Here is a 19,737-nt window from a genome sequence, read left to right on the forward strand (position 1 = left end):
AGAATCTAGAGTAAGCTGAGGAATGTTCTCATCATGCTGTGAGATTTGACATGAAATTTACCATGGTGTACCCAAAGCTGGAAGAGCAAAGAGTTGGTTTAGGTTGTGCACCTTATAGGGAGAACCCAGGAGTAGGTTGGGTCTTCCAGATTTCAATATAAATTGCTTCATCCTCCAGGCCTTGCATTTCTAGGCTCAACAGTGCTAATCTGCTTTGACCCCACCTCTTACTCATTCTAGTCTCTGCACCAGCCTGAGGACATTGCTTCAAGACAGTTCTGAATATAGAAGTCTCCAGGAAAATTTTTTAAAAGACATCCTTTCCCATAGTGTATTCTCTCAGGAATTTTCTGTCACCTATCAATCCAGCCATCTATCCATCCAATACACAGTGTTTAACACATGGTAAGTGCTAACTGCCATGCTGAGCACTGGGAGGGACTGGGGTATGTGTGTTTATTTTGGTACATACCATGAGGTTCCGGTTTATATTGCCGTTTAGTAGATAGATACCTAAGGTATTCATTCCAGCACTTTTTACTGAAGTGAACTGCCGTTTCCCTCGTATCTCTGAAGACCTCCTTGATTTCCTACTAATATTAACAGTGGAACTTATATAGGTATACGAGGCTCTGCCCCTGGGCGTTCTATTCTGTTCTAGAGACCCTGTACAAGAATATTTAAATCACAGTGGCGTTAAACACGTTTTAATATCTGATAGGGCCAGTTTCTGCGCAGTGCACATTTTTTTTTTTTTTTCCTCTTTGAGGAACGTGTTCGGGCCCGCGGCAGGGGGCGGGGTCGCGCCTCCTCCGCGGCTCTGGTTCCAGTGGAGCTTCACGGACGCAGAGATGGAAATCCCGAGGCTGCTCCCGGCTCGCGGGATGCGACAAGGCGGAGGGGCTGGCAGCCCCGAGGGCGGCGGCCGGATCCGCGGAGGTCCTGACCTGCGGGCCAGTCAGGCCCCGGCGCGCCGCCTCCTGCTGCTCCGGGGCCCCCAAGATGGCGGGCCCAGGCGGCGGCGTGAGGAGGCCAGCGCGGCTTCTTCGTGCCCAGGCCCGGGCCCGAGCCCGTTGGCGCTGAGGCCCAATGACGCTAGCGGCTGCGGCAGCGGCGGCGGCAGCAGCGGCGGCGATGACTTCTTCCTGGTGCTGCTGGACCCGGTGGGTGGAGACGTAGATACCGCGGGCGCTGGCCAGGCCGCAGGGCCCGTGTGGAGGGAGGAGGCCGGGCTGGGCCCAAGGCTTCTGGGGGGCGAAAGCGGCGCGAACCCCGAGGGCCGCCCTGCGCTGGGCCCCAGCTGCCTGTCGGCTATCCCCGCCCCAGTCCCGGCCTTGGCCCCGATCCCCGCTCCAGGCCTGGGCCCTGCCGCGGCCTTCGCAGGCACTGTCACCATTCACAACCAAAACCTGCTGTTGAGCTTGGAGAACGGCGTCCTCACTCTGGCCACGCCCCCACCGCCCGCCTGGGCGCCTGGGATCGCCCCTGCCCCGCAGCCCGGGGGTCTGATAGCCCCGCAAGCTGGGATCCCGCACGCCGCGCAGCCTGGAGACTGTCCGGAGCTGCCGCCCGACCTCCTGCTGGCGGAGCGGGCAGAACCTGCGCCTGCCCCAGCGCCTGAGGAAGAGGCGGAGGGCCCGGCTGCTCTTGAGAGCCCCCGCGGGCCGTCAGGCCCGGGCCAGGGCGTGTTGCTGTACCTGTGTCCTGAGGTGCAGTGCGGACAAACCTTCGCCAAGAAGCACCAGCTGAAGGTGCACCTGCTGACACACAGCAGCAGCCAGGGCCAGCGGCCCTTCAAGTGCCCCCTGGGTGGTTGCGGGTGGACCTTCACCACCTCCTACAAGCTCAAGAGGCACCTGCAGTCGCACGACAAACTGAGGCCCTTTGGCTGCCCAGCAGAGGGCTGTGGCAAGAGCTTCACCACCGTGTATAACCTCAAAGCACACATGAAGGGCCACGAGCAGGAGAACTCATTCAAATGTGAGGTGTGTGAGGAGACCTTCCCCACGCAGGCCAAACTCAGCGCCCACCAGCGCAGCCACTTCGAGCCTGAGAGGCCCTACCAGTGTGCGTTTTCCGGCTGCAAGAAGACATTTATCACAGTGAGTGCCCTGTTTTCCCATAACCGCGCCCACTTCAGGGAACAGGAACTCTTTTCCTGTTCCTTTCCCGGCTGCAGTAAACAGTATGACAAGGCATGTAGGCTGAAAATTCACCTTCGGAGCCACACTGGTGAGAGACCGTTCCTTTGTGACTTTGAGGGCTGTGGCTGGAACTTCACTAGCATGTCCAAACTCCTAAGGCACAAACGGAAGCACGACGACGACAGGAGGTTCATGTGCCCCGTGGAAGGGTGTGGGAAATCTTTCACAAGGGCTGAACATCTGAAAGGCCACAGCATAACCCACCTGGGCACGAAGCCTTTTGTGTGCCCAGTGGAAGGTTGCTGTGCCAGGTTCTCTGCTCGCAGTAGTCTCTACATTCACTCCAAGAAACACCTGCAGGATGTGGACACTTGGAAAAGCCGATGCCCAGTCGCCACTTGTAATAAACTCTTCACGTCCAAGCACAGCATGAAGACCCACATGTCCAAAAGGCACAACCTGCGCCAGGATCTCTTAGCTCAGCTGGAAGCTGCAAATTCTCTTACACCCAGCAGTGAACTTACCAGCCAGGGGCAGAGTGACCTCAGTGATGCTGAGCTTGTGTCTCTCTTCTCTGATGTGCCTGGTAATAGTTCTGCTGCAGTACTGGACACGGCATTGGTGAACTCTGGGATCTTGACTATTGATGTGGCTTCTGTGAACTCAACTCTGGCAGGAAACCTCCCTGCTAATAATAATAATTCCTTAGGGCAGGCGGTGGACCCTCAGGCCTTGATGGCCACCAGTGACCTTCCTCAAAGTTTGGATACCTCACTCTTCTTTGGAACGACAGCAGCAGGTTTTCAGCAGGGTCCCTTAGATATGGATGATGTCTCAAGTCTAAGTGCGGGGCCGTTGGCATCTCTGAGCTCTTTGGCTGTGAAAAACTCGAGTCAAGAGCCCCAAGCTTTGATCCCTAGCAGTAAGCTAACAGTAGACACAGATGCTCTGACTCCTTCAAGCACCCTTTGTGAAAACAGTGTCTCAGAACTACTGCCACCAACAAAAACGGAATGGAATGTACATCCGGACTCTGACTTCTTTGCACAGGAGGAAGAAACCCAGTTTGGATTCTCCAATCCAGCAGGAAACCATGGGTCTCAGAAAGAAACAGATCTTATCACAGTGACTGGCAGCTCATTTTTGGTATGAACTAAACTCTGTTCATTCCTTGCCACATGGGTTACTTTTATTGGTGACACTCAATTTTGAGAATATTCTGGACTGAATGCTTAAATACAGTCATTTCTTATAGGTCTGAAGAAGAACAGAGCCCTGAGCTGCAAGTTTGGAGATTTAAATCTTGATCTTAAGAGTCTGGAACTGGCAGGTTGTGTGACCTTGAACAAGTCACTTATCCTATCTGAGCCTTAATTTCCTTATTTATAAGATGAGGTGGTTTGAATAGATTGTTCATAAGGTCATTTTAGCTCTATTTTCTTGAGTTTGTGCTCTTTTGCGAAAATTTTAGGACTTTTTACAATGATTAACAACTGCATGTGCTGCTAATATAAGGAAAAGTGCACTGAGAGTTAATGATCTGAGAACATGGAACTGGTGTTTAACTTTAAAATTTTAGTGGAAATTTTTTGCAGTGCCAAAATCTCTCTAAAATCTAGTGGTAGTGCTTAAAAAAGAAAGCTGAAAGTCTGGGTTAGCTCTTTTAACATTTTTATCTTTCTAGCCTCGTTTCTTTTTTTTTTTTTTTTTTTGATGGAAAGCTGTGTCGGCGACAGTGCCAAGTGTTTGATATGACTCAGAGTCAGAAATATTGACTTTGTGGTGTTGAAAAAGTGGCCTTAAATAAGTCATTTTCTCTTACTAACCCTTATTTCCGTAGGTGTCATGACTTCATTGTAATTTACACATACCTGATGCATTGTAGACTTCCTTTTCTATCCTATTAGTTAGGTTTGGAGGGAAAATGTTTTGTACTTTGGCATGCTTTAGTGAAATTTTATGACCTTTTCTGCCCTCTCATTCCCTTCTTCAAAGAGAAACAATTAGCATAATTTAACATCATGTTGTGCAGACAATAATGCTTGATGCAGGTTAACAAACAGAAAAGGGAATCTCTGTCTCCCACAGATTAAGGAATTTTTACCACACAATTCTGTGACTTTGCCAACCTGTTCATTAGACCAGGACAGTGTTTTTGTTCTGCCTTCAAAGCTGTCTTGTAGAGTGACGGGAGAGCCTGTGGTTCCAAGAAAATCTGGAAATGGACCGGAGTAAGATTTTCTTCCCTCTGTGCTCCAGAGAGTTCACTGTTTGCCTTCTTCCAGAGTTGGAATGAGAGATTTACTTTGCATTTTGAGTAAATATTAGGTCTTACCTGAGCATAGCATTTTATAGTTTATGTAGCACTTTCACAACTGTTATATTTGATCCTCATGATATTTTGAGATAATTGTGGCAAAGTTGCAACTATAAGTCATATTAATATTTACCTAACTTGTGTCTGCGTTTGTGTGTGTGTGTGTGTGTGTGTGTGTGTGTGTATGCACATCAACTTTCATTCTACTCTTCAGAGTTTCATGGTAACTTTTGTTTATAACCACTTGTTCTGTTCCACCATAATTGATGTCTGTTACCTTCTGCCAGCTCTGCCCCCTCTCTAAACTATTCCCTCACATGTGCATTACATTCCTTGCCATGATCTCTGTTTTTTTAATTAGGTAAGTTTTTTTCATGGTCACCATCTCTCAACCGTTGAGGACATGGCCCATTTTTCAGTCCCAATATTTACTGCAAGTCTGAATTAAGAAATTATTTTCTGGAATTAGAGGTCAGAGTGTTTGTATATGAATCAAATAATAGTGAACATATTTTATGTAAGGTTTTAGTGAGACATGTAGTTTTTTATTTTTCTAATTTTTTTTTTTTTTACTATGTAATTCTGCTAGCAAACACTATTGCTCTGAAGCATTCTAATCCAGTACTGTTTGTATGTACGTTTGTCGATAACAATTATCGTAGCACTTTGGCAGTGCACTTTATAATTTGCCATCTTGAAATGCATCTGTACTGTCTAATTTTTAAATTGGTTGTACTCACTCAGTGAAAAAGCAAAAAGTATACATCAGTTTGTAATCCAAAGAAATGGTCAGAGTGTAATTGTTTCTAACCGTTTAACAGTTCTCCCTCAGCACTTTCAAAATATTTTAAGCCCATTTTAGAAATGTGTTGTCATCACTTAAGTCCAAGAGGAAGGTCTTAAGCATCTGTTAATATATATAACCATAAAGATATTTTAAAATCCTGTCATTTTGTTTCTTTTATCCCTCATTAAAAATGATCTTAAAATATGCTTTTGTTATATTCTGTGGCATTGTCAAAGGACAGGCTCTATTTTTCTTGAAGATAAAAATCTTGTATTTATGGGCCCATTTGGTTTCTTTCAGTCAATTTGGTGAAAAGATTTCTCACTCAATAACTTTTTTCCAAACTGATGGTGAAAATAGCATGAAACTACAGTCAGAAGTATCACTACGAGCATTATGGTTAATTTTTGTTAGTGTTGGCATAAATTTGCCATTCAGAAGAAAACAATGGGGTGTGATTTAGTATTATCTCATTTGCTTTTTGTGCTTTTTCAGTCTTTGATTTATTAAAATTTTACCAATTGAAATCCTAATAACAAAATACTTTGTAGAAAGGTTTGCAGTTGCAATGTTGTAAAGTAATTAGCCTCCAACAAATAAAAATAAATTAAAAAAAAAAAAAAGAAAGGTTTGCATCCCCAGGGTGTTCATCATGAGTTAAAATACTTTTATCTTGACATTTTTACCTTGATCTCACTGTAGTATTACATAATTGAAAGCCATGAGTAATAGAAGTGAAACTTGATATAATAGAAGAGTCATTTTTCTCTGGATCAAATACTTCATATTCCTATCCAGGAAAAATAAAAGAAGGGTATTTATGACTATTCCTTGAGTCCAGATAAAGCATTGATTAATTCCCTGTTTGTGAATATCCATAATCCCTTAGTAATTAGTGACATCAAACAGATCAACTTGATGATTTGGTAATAAAACCTAATTTGGTTGCAACTCACTCAAACTATTGATAACAGTGATGATTGAAATATAAGACTGAGCTGAAATTTATGTAATTCATGGTTCTGAACAAAAGATTTGCTTAACAATTTTTTAGAAAGTGAAATATGCACATTTAGAGAACAGGTTATCAAGCACTTTGTCAGAACACAACTATATATTAAAAGCAAAACACTTATTACAAATGAATTTTTTATATTTTTCAAGTCTAAGTTGATTTGGTAACATTCTAAACTTATTGTATATTTCATGCTAATTTACTGCCTATATACAAAATACAAGACAGAAGAGTACTAGGGATTCAGATAAGAGGAATAAAATGTGAGCTACTTCTTAATTTTGGAGAGAAAATGTGAATTTACATTAAATATTTCACATCAAAACAATATCAGCAAGTGTGTTTTCAGACATTAAATTAATGGCTTGAGGGAAGGAGGAGCAATAGCTATGCTTTAATGTATTGTTAGATTTAATTACATAGATGAGAAAATAGATAAATTCCAGTCAGGAAAAAAAAAAACACAAGGAAAGAATTTGAAATGCAATTGGCCACAAAACACTTGGAAAGACAACTAGCTCAAATGCAGGATGCATGTTTGATAAGTGCTAGGTCTTAGGATTATATTGCAAATATGGAACCAATCTCTGAAGAACTATGAAAACCAGTCACATTGGATAAGACTTTATTCTGGACATGTTTAAGAGTCAGTGAAAATATTAATATTTAAGAAGAGAAGTTAAATGATGAACATATAGAAAGTTTAATATAGTAGACATGTACAATGTGAATTTGGTTAGGGGAAATAGGAAAATCATTTAGGACTCTACTGTAATAATTTCATGGTTCTGTGATGAAGGCTTGGACTGGAGTTGTGGCAGACAAGGACAGATTGGAGATGTTTCTAAATTGGAGAAACATATAACTTGGTGACTCAGTGAATATATGAGACATCTATGAGAAAACACAAATGATACTTTAAGGATTTTTTTTGAAAACTAAAACTTACATTTCATTAACATAAACAAAAGGTTGGGTATTGACTTTTTTCAGAAATATATACTGAAAGAAAATTAATTTAGGGCATGTTTAATTTATTGAGAAGTGAATAATCAGTTTACCCTCAATAAACTATACATATTGTGAGTTATACACACCATTAGACAGGGGCCATTTCATCTCTCTTGGCTCCTTCATATAGTCTCAGATTTACATTTAATGTCTGTACACTGGTTTGCCTTTGAGTGTTAATATCTGCAGTCATCTTCAACCTGATACAACACCCTCCCACAATACTCTGCATCAAAATGTGCTATGTTACTTCGTCTGACAATACTTTCTTACAATTCTCTTCCCTACAATGGACATTCAAAAGATGTTTTATGTAGTACTTAGTGATATAATAAATCACTTCTCCAGAATTGAGGGATGCTGTGTAGTCATTACTTTCAATAGTTCCTCAATATAAACTCTGCTAGATTGAATTTTGCCTATATTTTTCTCATATGAGAAGAGATAGTACCAGAATTGTCCAAAACTAACTTCCATGTGATCCTTGGGGCTCCTTATTCATGATTCCCTCTGTGACTAACAATGTGGTGTAGGAACTCAGTCACAGGGATCACATCCTCTCCTATTTATATATACTAGCATATTTTCCCATTTTTTTTGTTACCCTTACCACTAATGGTGATAACTCAGATGGAATGGAATTCAAAGAAAGAACAAAAAAGTAGCATAAATAATTACATAGCAATTATGTTTTGTTTGATGGTGAATTTTTCCATCTGATGTTCTGTCATCAGCAGAACACTTCATCTCATTCTGATTTTCTGCTAACATTTCAGTCAGTTCAGTTCAGTCGCTCAGTCATGTCCAACTCTTTGTGACCCCATAGACTGCAGCATGCCAGGCTTCCCTGTCCACCACCAAGTCCTGGAGCTTGCTCAAACTCATGTCCATTGAGTTGGTGATGCCATTCAATTATCTCATCCTCTGTTGTCCCCTTCTCCTCCTGCCTTCAGTCTTTCCCAGCATCAGGGTCTTTTCTAAGGAGTCAGGTCTCCGCATCAGGTGGGCAAAGTACTGGGGCTTCAGCTTCAGCATCAGTCCTGCCAATTAACATTCAGGGCTGATTTCCTTTTCAATTGACTGACTTGATCTCCTTGCAGCCCAAGGGACTCTCAACAGTCTTCGCCAACACCACAGTTCAAAAGCATCAATTCTTCGGCACTCAGCTTTCTTAATATTCAAATTCTCACATCCATATGTAACCACTAGAAAAACCATAGCTTTGAGTAGATGGACTTTTGTTGGCAAAGTAATGTCTCTGCTTTTTAATATGCTGTCTAGGTTAGTCATAGCTTTTCTGCCAAGGAGCAAGTGTCTTAATTTCATGGCTGCAGTCACCATCTGCAGTGATTTTGGAGCCCCCCACTGTTTCCATTGTTTCCTCTGTCTATTTGCCATGAAAATGACGGGACTGGATGCCATGATCTTAGTGTTTTGAATGTTGAGTTTTAAGCCAACTTTTTCACTCTCCTCTTTCCCTTTCATCAAGTGACTCTTTAGTTCCTCTTCACTCTCTGCCATAAGGGTGGTGTCATCTGTATATCTGAGGTTGTTGGTATTTCTCCTGGCAATCTTGATTCCAGCTTGCGCTTTATCTAGCCTGGCATTTCACATGATGTACTCTACATATAAGTTAAATAAGCAGGGTGACAGTATACAGCCTTGATGTACTACTTTCCCAATTTGGAACCAATCTGTTGTTACATATCCAGTTTTAATTGTTACTTCTTGACCTGCATACAGATTTCTCAGGAGGCAGGTAAGGTGGTCTGGTATTCCCATCTCTTGAATAATTTTCCACAGTTTGTTGTGATCCACACATTGAAAGGCTTTGGTGTAGTCAATAAAGCAGAAGTAGATATTTTTCTCACTCATGTCCAACTCTTTGCGACTCTGTAGACTATACAGTCCATGAAATTCTCCAGGCCAGGATACTGAAGTGGGTAGCCTTTTCCTTCTGGGGATCTTCCCAACCCAGGGAGTTTGGGTCAGGAAGATCCCCTGGAGAAGGGAACAGAAATCCATTCCAGTATTATTGCCTGGAGAATTCCATGGACAGACCATGGGGTCGCAAAGAGTTGGACAAAACTGAGTGACTAACACTTTCATGTTTGTCATAGCTTTTCTTCCAAGGAGCAAGGTAACATTTATGGACCTGAAAAAACACTTGGCCTACAGATAACCATTCACTATTTTAAATAAAGCAAGACAGTGATTTGTAAGAGCACTAAAAAAGTGTGAATCCCTTAGGAATATCTCTTACTGTTATCAGCTTTTTTAAAAAAATGGATAATTATTGAGTGCTTACTCTGTGTGAGACACTATAAAGTTTAAAACAAAAGCTTGCATGCATGCTAAGTTGCTTCAGTCGTGTCTGGCTTTGTGACCCTATGGACTGTAGCCTGCCAGGCTCCTCTATCCATGGGACTGTCCAGGCAAGAATACTGGAGTGGGTTTCCATGCTGTCCTCCAGGGGATCCTCCTAACCCATGGATTGAACTTGTGTCTCTTATATCTCTTGTATTGCCAGGTGGGTTCTTTAACAATTCATTCAAACAAACATTTTTGAGCACATATTTAACAATCTGTCCTTATGCTCACAAACATTATTACATAAGTAAAGAAAACTCAAGCAATGAAAAATAATATATAGTCAAGTTCTAAATAGTTATACTTTGGAATGATAAAGATTTAAATAGCAGCTGGTCGTTCTTAGAGTATGGACTAAAAATTTTGATAAGAAAAAAATTCAATACACAGATTATCAAAGGTACTTCAAAAAGTTTTAAGAATCTAAACTTTAATTTGGGATACAGCAATTAGATTAAACTATCCTAAATTAAAATTTAAACAAAATTGTGAGTGGTACTTAAATAATTATAGCAGAATCCTTTGGTAAATACATTTTAAATTATGCTTTATTTTTATTTGTTCTATACTGAAATCTTGAATGTAGTATTATATATGAAAGTGATCTTCTGGAAATCATATAAAATAAATGTCATTTTCAAAGAGAAAACTATAGATAATAGTACTAAGATAAATAAAAGTTCTTAACACATTTGGAAAAGGGAACAAAGTCCACCATAGCAAAACAGGACTCTCTTTAGTGACAAGCAGCACTGTGTTTCTGAGATGAAGAACAATTACAAATGGTAGCAAAAACAAAGACATTTCAGCTCTAGGCATTCTCCCTTTGGAATGAAGCCAAAAAATTGTTAATCTTTAGCAGGCTCTATTTCCCTTTCTTATTTACCTGATACAGTGGAGGGATAACTGTGGTATAAAACAACATTATGCTGGATGTGGAAGAAGGAAGCTGGTTACATATCTGTTTGTGGGGAATTAGCCAAAACAGAGAGCTGAAGTGGAAATTCCTCAGGCAATGACTCACTGAATAGAGTAAAAGTTCATTCCAGGATAGTTCCAATTTTAGATTGTATACTGCTGGACAGATGTTTTTTCCTCTTTATTCATGTTGGAATTAATTAATACCAAACATAGCATTTGGTGTTTTTAGGAAATGCAACATTTTTTCTTCCTTAAAGTCACCTTATATTCCTGTGCTTCTTGGAGTTTATTATTATTACTTTATTGTTAATTATCAATAATATAAATAAGAACTGTTGTCAGATGCCATTACATACTAGTAGAAAGAAAGGGATGTCATATTTATTATTTTTGCATCACTTACCAGAATGTTAATTAAGTAAAGCTTGTTTTTCTATTTCTTTTCCTTTGAAGATTCACTTTCCCATGGCTATGTCATTGTTTATGTACTTAGAAAGCAATAGGACTTCAGAGCATTGTTAAAATATTAGTGTTTTTGCAATTATAACCTTAATAATTTGGCTACCTTAAAAATGGAGAAACCTAGACCAGATGTAAAACTACTTGCCTGGAGAGGGCATATGGAAAGGAATGAAGGAGAAATTCATTGGGGAAAAAAAAGAAATTTCTTTCTGTTATTAAATCAGACTTTGTTTAATCAATCCTTGTGATTAATCTTGTATATTTTACAGCATATTATAGTCTGATTTCAGAAGACTCTATATACAGGATTGAGTCTTTCTTTAGAAGAGACTTTAAAAATTTGGTGACTTTTATATATTTAATTTTTATTGAATTATAATTGGCATACAATATAATGTTAGTTTCAAGTGTACAACATAGGGATTTAACAATCTTTTTTTTTTAACTTTTAATTAGTTCAGTTCAGTCACTCAGTGGTGTCTGACTCTTTGTGACCCCATGAACCACGGCACATCAGGCCTCCTGTCCATCACCAACTCCCAGAGTCCACCCAAGCCCATGTCCATTGAGTTGGTGATGCCATCCTACGATCTCATCCTCTGTCCTCCCCTTCTCCTCCTGCCTTGATCTTTCCCAGCATCAGGGTCTTTTCCAATGAGTCAACTCTTTGCATCAGTTGGCCAAAGTATTGGAGTTTCAGCTTCAACATCAGTCCTACCAATGAACACCCAGGACTGATCTCCTTTAGGATGGACTGGTTGGATCTCCTTGCAGTCCAAGGGACTCTCAAGAGTCTTCGCCAACACCACAGTTCAAAAGCATCGATTCTTTGGCGCTCAGCTTTCACCATAGTCCAACTCTCACATCCGTACATGACCACTGGAAAAACCATAGCCTTGACCAGACAGAACTTTGTTGACAAAGTACTGTCTCTGCTTTTTAATATACTGTCTAGGTTGGTCATAACTTTCCTTCCAAGGAGTAAGCATCTTTTAATTTCATGGCTGCAATCACCATCTGCAGTGATTTTGGAGCCCAGAGAAATAAAGTCAGCCACAGTTTCCACTGTTTCCCCCATCTATTTGCCATGAAATAGTGGGACCGGAAGCCATGATCTTACTTTTCTGAATGTTGAGCTTTAAGCCAACTTTTTCACTCTCCTCTTTCACTTTCCTCAAGAGGCTCTTCAGTTCTTTTTCACTTTCTGCCATAAGGGTGGTGTCATCTGCATATCTGAGGTTATTGATATTTCTCCCGGCAATCTTGATTCCAGCTTGTGCTTCCTCCAGCCCAGCATTTCTCATGATGTACTCTGCATATAATTTAAATAAGCAGGGTGACGATATACAGCCTTGACGTATTCCTTTTCCTATTTGGAACCAGTCTGTTGTTCCATGTCCAGTTCTAACTGTTACTTCCTGACCTGCATACAGATTTCTCAAGAGGCAGGTCAGGTGGTCTGGTATGCCATCTCTTTCAGAATTTTCCACAATTTATTGTGACCCACACAGTCAGAGGCTTTGGTATAGTCAATAAAGCAGAAATAGATGTTTTTCTGGAATTCTCTTACTTTTTTGATGATCCAGCATATGTTGGCAATTTGATCTCTGGTTCCTCGGCCTTTTCTAAAACCAGCTTGTACATCTGGAAGTTCAGAGTTCATGTATTGCTGAAGTCTGGCTTGGAGAATTTTGAGAAATACTTTACTAGTGTGTGAGATGAGTGCAATTGTGTGGTAGTTTGAGAATTCTTTGGCATTGTCTTTCTTTGGGATTGGAATGAGAACTGACCTTTTCCAGTCCTGTGGCCACTGTTGAGTTTTCCAAATTTGCTGGCATATTGAGTACAGCACTTTCATAGCATCATCTTTCAGGATTTGAAATAGCTCAATTGGAATTCCATCACCTCCACTAGCTTTGTTCATAGTGATGCTTCCTAAGGCCTACTTGACTTCACATTCCAGGATGTCTGGCTCTAGCTGAGTGATCATACCATCGTGATTATCTGGGTCGTGAAGAAATTTTCTGTACAGTTCTTTGTATTCTTGCCACCTCTTCTTAATATCTTCTGCTTCTGCTAGGTCCATACCATTTCTGTCCTTTATTGTGTCCATCTTTGCATGAAATGTTCCCTTGGTATCTAATTTTCTTCAAGAGAACTCTAGTCTTTCCCATTCTATTTGTTTCCCCTATTTCTTTGCATTGATCACTGAGGAAGGCTTTCTTATCTCTCCTTGCTATTCTTTGGAACTCTGCATTCAAATGGGAATATCTTTCCTTTTCCCCTTTTCTTTTCACTTCCTTTCTTTTCACAACTATTTGTAAGGCCGCCTCAGACAGCCATTTTACTTTTTTTTGCATTTCTTTTTCTTGGGGATGGTCTTGATTCCTGTCTCCTGTACAATGTCATGAACCTCCGTCCATAGTTCATCATTTTCTTTTTAATTTATTTTTTATTGAAGTATAATTGCTTTGCAGAATTTTGTTGTTTTCTGTCAAACCTCAACATGAATTAGCCATTGGTATACATATATCATTTCCATTTTGAAAGTCTGTCCCATCTCCCTCCCCAACCCACCCCTCTAGATTGATACAGAGACCCTTTTTGAGTTTCCTGAGCCATACAGCAAATTCCAGTTGGCTGTTTATTTTACATATGGTAATGTAAGTTTCCATGTTACTCTTTCCATACATCTCACCCTCTCCTCCCCTTTCCTGATGTCCATAAGTCTATTCTCTCACTGTTACTCCACTGCTGTCTTGTAAATAAGTTCTTTAGTACCATTCTTCTAGATTCTGTATATATGTGGTAGAATACAATATTTGTCTCTTTCTTTCTCACTCACTTCACTCTGTATAATAGGTTCTAGGTTCACCCACCTCATCAGAACCGATTTAAATGCATTCCTTTTTATGGCTGAGTGACCTGCCTCTTGAGAAACCTGTATGCAGGTCATGAAGCAACAGTTAGAACTGGACATGGAGCAACAGACTGGTTCCAAATAGGAAAAGGAATACATCAAGGCTGTATATCGTCACCCTGCTTATTTAACTTATATGCAGAGTACATCATGAGAAACGGTGAGCTGGAAGAAGCACAAGCTGGAATCAAGATTGCTGGGAGAAATATCAATAACCTCAGATATGCAGATGACACCACCCTTATGGCAGAAAGTGAAGAGGAACTAAAGAGCCTCTTGGTGAAAGTGAAAGAGGAGAGTGAAAAAGTTGGCTTAAAGCTTAACATTCAGAAAACTAAGATCATGGCATCTGGTCCCATCACCTCATGGGAAATAGATGGGGAGACAGTGGAAACAGTGTCAGACTTTATTTTGGGGGGCTCCAAAATCACTGCAGATGGTGACTGCAGCCATGAAATTAAAAGACGCTTACTCCTTGGAAGGAAAGTTATGACCAACGTAGATAGCAAGTTAAAAAGCAGAGACATTACTTTGCCAACAAAGGTCCATCTGGTCAAGGCTATGGTTTTTCCAGTGGTCATGTATGGATGTGAGAGTTGGACTGTGATGAAAGCTGAGTGCTGAAGAATTGATGCTTTTGAACTGTGGTGTTGGCGGACTCTTGAGAGTCCCTTGGACTGCACGGAGATCCAACAGGTCCATCCTGAAGGAGATCAGTCCTGGGTGTTCATTGGAAGGACTGATGCTGAAGCTGAAACTCCAGTACTTTGGCCAACTGATGCGAAGAGTTGACTCATTGGAAAAGACCCTGATGCTGGGAGGGATTGGGGACAGGAGGAGATGGGGACGACAGAGGATGAGATGGCTGGATGGCATCACCGACTCTATGGGCTTGAGTTTGAGTAATCTGTGGGAGTTGGTGATGGACAGGGAGGCCTGGCGTGCTGTGAATCATGGGGTCGCAAAGAGTTGGACTCGACTGAGTGAGTGAACTGAACTGAACTGAATATTCCATTGTGTATATGTATCACAACTTCTATATCCATTCATCTGTTGATGGATATCTAGGTTGCTTCCATGTTCTACCTATTATAAATAGTGCTGCAATGAAAAATGGGATACATGTGTCTTTTTCAATTTTGTTTTCCTCAGGATATATGCCTAGGAGTGGGATTGCTGGGTCATATGGTGGTTTTATTTCTAGTCTTTTAAGGAATGTCCATACTGTCTTCCATAGTGGCTGTATCAATTTACATTAACCAATAGTCGAAGTGTGTTCCCTTCTCTCCACACCCTCACCAGCATTTATTGTATGTAGAATTTTTGAGGGTGGCCTTTCTGACTGGTGTGAGATGATATCTCATTGTAGTTTTGATTTGCATTTCTCTAATAATGAGTGATGTTTAGCATCTTTTTGTGTGTTTGTTAGCTATATGTATGTCTTCTTTGGAGAAATGTCTGTTTAGGTCTTTTTCCCACTTTTTGATTGGGTTGTTTGTTTTTCTGGCATTGAATTGTATGAGCTGCTTGTATATTTTGAAAATTATTCCTTTGTCAGTTGTTTCATTTGCTATTATTTTCATCCATTCTGAGAGTTTCTTTTTTACCTGGCTTATAGTTTCCTTCTTTGTGCAATAACTTTTAAGTTTAATCAGGTCCCACTTGTTTACTTTTGTTTTTATTTCTGTTACTCTAGGAGGTAGGTCATAGAGGTCTTGCTTTGATCTATGTCATCGAGTGTTCCGCCTATGTTTTCCTCTAAGAGTTTTATAGTTTCTGGTCTTACATTTAGGTCTTTAATCCATTTTTAGTTTATCTTTGTGTATGGTGTTAGAAGCATTCTAATTTCATTCTTTTACATGTAGCTGTCCAGTTTTCCCAGCACCATTTATTGAAGAAGTTGTCTTTTCCCCATTGTATATTCTTGCCTCCTTTGTCAAAAATAAGGTACCCATAGGTGCATGGGTTTATTTCTGGACTTTCTATCTTGTTCCATTAGTTTATAATTCTGTGTTTGTGCCAATACCATACTGTTTTGATGACTGTAGCTTTGTAGTATAATATGAAGTCATGACGGTTGATTCCTCCAGCTCCATTCTTCTTCTGTGTTTCCATATGAATAGTGATTTTTTTGTTTTAGTTCTGTGAAAAATGTCATTGGTAATTTGATAGGGATCACATTGAATCTGTAGATTGCATTTGGTAGTATATTCATTTTCACAATATTGATTCTTCCTACCCAGGAACATGGAATATCCCTCCATCTGTTTTCTTTTGTCTTTCTAGGGAAATTTATTCCTACAAATTTCATTCTTTTTGTTGAGATTGTGTATGGGATTGATTCCTTAATTTCTGTTTCTGATTTTCCATTTTTGGTGTATAGAAAAGCAAGTGATTTCTCTGTATTGATTTTGTATCCTGCAACTTTGCTAAATTCACTGATTAGCTCTATTAATTTTCTGGTGGTGTCTTTAGGGTTTTTTTTATGTAGAGCATCATGTCATCTGCAAACAGTGAGAGCTTTACTTTTCTTTTCTGATCTGTATTCCTTTTATTTATTTTTCTTCTCTGATTTCTGTAGCTAGGACTTCCATAACTATGTTGAATAATAGTGATGAAAGTGGATACCACTGTGTTGTTCCGAATCTTAGGCTGAATGCTTTCAGTTTTTCACCATTGAAAATAATATTTGCTTTAGGCTTATCATATATGGTTTTTACTATGTTGAGGTAGGTTTTCTCTATGCCCATTTTTTTTTGAAGAGTTTTAATGATAAATGTGTGCTTAATTTTTTCAAAGGTTTCTTCTGCATCTGTTGAGATTGTCATATAATTTTTTCTTTCATTTTGTTAGCATGGTGTGTCACATTGATTAATTTGCATATATTGAAGAATCCTTGCATTCCTGGAATAAATGCTACTTGATCATGCTGTATGAACTTTTTGATGTGTTGCTGAATTCTGTTTGCTAAAATTTTGTTGAGGATTTTTGCATCTATGTTCATCAGTGATATTGACCTGCTGTAGTTTTCTTTTTTGTGTTGTCTTTGTCCAATTTTCGTATCAGGGTGATGGTGGCCTCATGGAATGTGTTTGGAAGTGTTCCTTCCTCTGCAATTTTTTGAAAGAGTTTTGAAGGATAGGCATTAGCTCTTCTCTAAATGTTTGATAGAATTCTCCTGTGAAAGCATCTCAACCTGGGCTTTTGTTTTGGGGGAGATTTTTGATCACAACTTCAATATCAGTGCTTGTAATCAGGTTGTTCATAATTTCTATTTCTTCCTGGCTCAGTCTTGGAATATTGAACTTTTCTAAGAATCTGTCCATTTCAACCAGGTCATCTATTTGATTGCCATATAATTGTTCAAAATAGTCTCTTATAATCCTTTGTATTTCTGCATTGTTTGTTGTAACCTCTATTTTTTCATTTCTAATTTTGATTTGATTCTTCTCCTTTTTTTCTTGATGAGTCTAGCTAAAAGTTTGTCAATTTAGTTTATCTTCTCAAAGAAACAGCTTTTAGTTTCATTAATCTTTAATATTGTTTCTTTCATTTCTTTTTCATTAATTTCTACTTGTATTTTAGGATTTCTTTCCTTCTACTTATTTTGGGGTTTTTTGTTGTTCTTTTTCCAGTTTCCTTAGGAGTAAAATTAGGTTGTCTATTCAATGTTTTTCTTGTTTCTTGATGTAGGATTGTATTGCAATAAATTTCCCTCTTAGAACTGCTTTTGCTGCATCCCATAGGTATTGAGCTGTCATGTTCTCATTGTCATTTGTTTCTAGAAATTTTTTTATTTCCCTTTTGACTTCTCCAGTAACCCGTTGGTTATTTAGAAATGCATTGTTTAATCTCCATGTGTTTCTTACAGGTTTTTCTTGTAATTGATGTCTAGTCTCATAGCATTGTGGTTGGAGAAGATCCTTGATATGATTTCAACTTTCTTAAATTTACTGAGGTTTGACTTGTGACCCAAGATGTGGTCTATCCTGGAGGATGTTCCATGTGCACTTGAGAAGAAGGTATATTCTTCTGCATTTGGCTGGGACATCCCCAAGATATCAGTGAAATCCATCTCATCTAATATATCATTTAAGACTTGTGTTTCCTTATTAAATTTTCTGTTTTGATGATCTGTCCATTGGTGCGAGTGGGGTGTTAAAAGTCTCCTGCTATGATTGTGTTACTTTCAGTATCTCCCTTTGTGTCTGTTAGTGTTTGTGTTTTGTATTGAGGTGCTTCTATGTTGGGTGCATAGATAGTTACAATTGTTATGTCTTCCTCATGGATTGATCCCTTGATCATTATGTAGTGTCCTTCCTAATCTCTTGTAATCTTTATTTTAAAGTCTCTTTTGTCTGATACAGGGATTGCTACTCCAGCTTTCTTTTGCTTCCCATTTGCATGGAATATATTTTTCCATCCTCTCACTTTAAGTCTATATGTGTCTTGAGGTCTGAAGTGGGTTTCTTGTAGACAGCATATATATGGGTCTTGTTTTTGGATCCATTCAGCCAGTCTGTGTCTTTGGTTGGAGCATTTAATCTATTTACATTTTAAGTAATTATTGATATGTATGTTCCTATTCCCATTTTATGAATTTTGGGGGGGTTGATTTTGTAGATATTTTTTCTTGTCTTATATTTCTTGACTATATAAGTCTGTTTAATATTTGTTGTAAAGCTGGTTTGGTGGTACTGAATTCTCTTAACTTCTGCTTGTCTGAAAAGTTTTTTATTTTTCCATCAGTTTTTAATGAGATCCTTGCCAGGTAAAGTAATCTTGGTTGTAGATGTTTCACTTTCAGTACTTTAACTATATCCTGCCATTCCCTTCTGGCCTGCAGAGTTTCTGCTGAAAGAACAGCTGTTAAATGTGTGGGGTTTCCCTTGTATGTTACTTGTTGCTTTTCCCTTGCTGCTTTTAATATTTTCTTTGTGTTTAGTCTTTGTTAGTGTGATTAGTATGTGTCTTGTCGAGTTTCTACTTGGGTTTATCCTGTATGGGATTCTTTGCACATCTTAGACTTTATTGACTATTTCCTTTTCCATGTTGGGGAAATTTTCAACTATAATCTCTTTAAAAATTTTCTTATACCCTTTCTTTTTCTCTTCTTCTGGGACCCCTATAATTCAAATGTTGGTGTGTTTGATATTGCCTCAGAGGTCTCTGAGACTATCCTCAGTTCTTGTCATTCTTTGTACTTTAATCTGGTCTTCAGCAGTTATTTCCACCATTTTATCTTCCAGCTCACTGATTCTTTCTTCTGCTTTAGATATTCTGCTATTGATTCCTTCCACAGTATTTTTAATTTCAGTAATTGTGTTGTTTGTCTCTGTATGTTTATCCTTTAATTCTTCTTGTTCTTTGTTAATTGATTCTTGCATGTTCTACATTTTGTTTTCAAGGTTTTTGGTAATCTTTACTATCATCATTCTGAATTATTTTCCAGGTAGTTTCCATATTCCCTCTTCATTTATTTGGACTTCTGTGTTTCTAGCTTGTTCCTTCATTTTTGTAGTATCTCTCTGCCTTTTCATTATTACTTTTTTTTTAACTTACTGTGTTTGAGGTCTCCTTTTCTCAAGCTTCAAGGTTGAATTCTTTCTTCCTTTTAGTTTCTTCCCTCCTAAGTTTGGTCCAGTGGTTTGTGTAAGCTTTGTAGAAAGTGAGGTTTGTGCTGAGTATTTTTTGTTGTTTTTGTTTGTTTGTTTGTTTTTCCTCTGATGGGCAAGGTTGAGTGAGGTGGTAATCCTGCCTGCTGATGATTTGATTTGTACTTTTGTTTTG

The 19,737-nt window shown here is 39.3% G+C and overlaps 1 protein-coding gene across 2 annotated transcripts in view; it reads left to right on the forward strand.

Annotated features, from left to right (window-relative positions):
• Positions 1–775: 775 nt before the first annotated feature.
• Positions 776–19,737, forward strand: part of LOC110139862 (zinc finger X-linked protein ZXDB-like) — a 94,120-nt gene continuing 75,158 nt past the window's right edge. For both annotated transcript variants that reach the window (XM_070461940.1, XM_070461941.1), the window contains exon 1: positions 776–3,290. In XM_070461940.1, the coding sequence (XP_070318041.1) occupies positions 852–3,290 (2,439 nt within the window). In that variant the 5' untranslated portion in view covers positions 776–851. The remainder of the gene's footprint in view (positions 3,291–19,737) is intronic.

Source organism: Odocoileus virginianus, chromosome X, assembly GCF_023699985.2.
Source record: "Odocoileus virginianus isolate 20LAN1187 ecotype Illinois chromosome X, Ovbor_1.2, whole genome shotgun sequence".
NCBI lineage: Eukaryota > Metazoa > Chordata > Mammalia > Artiodactyla > Cervidae > Odocoileus > Odocoileus virginianus.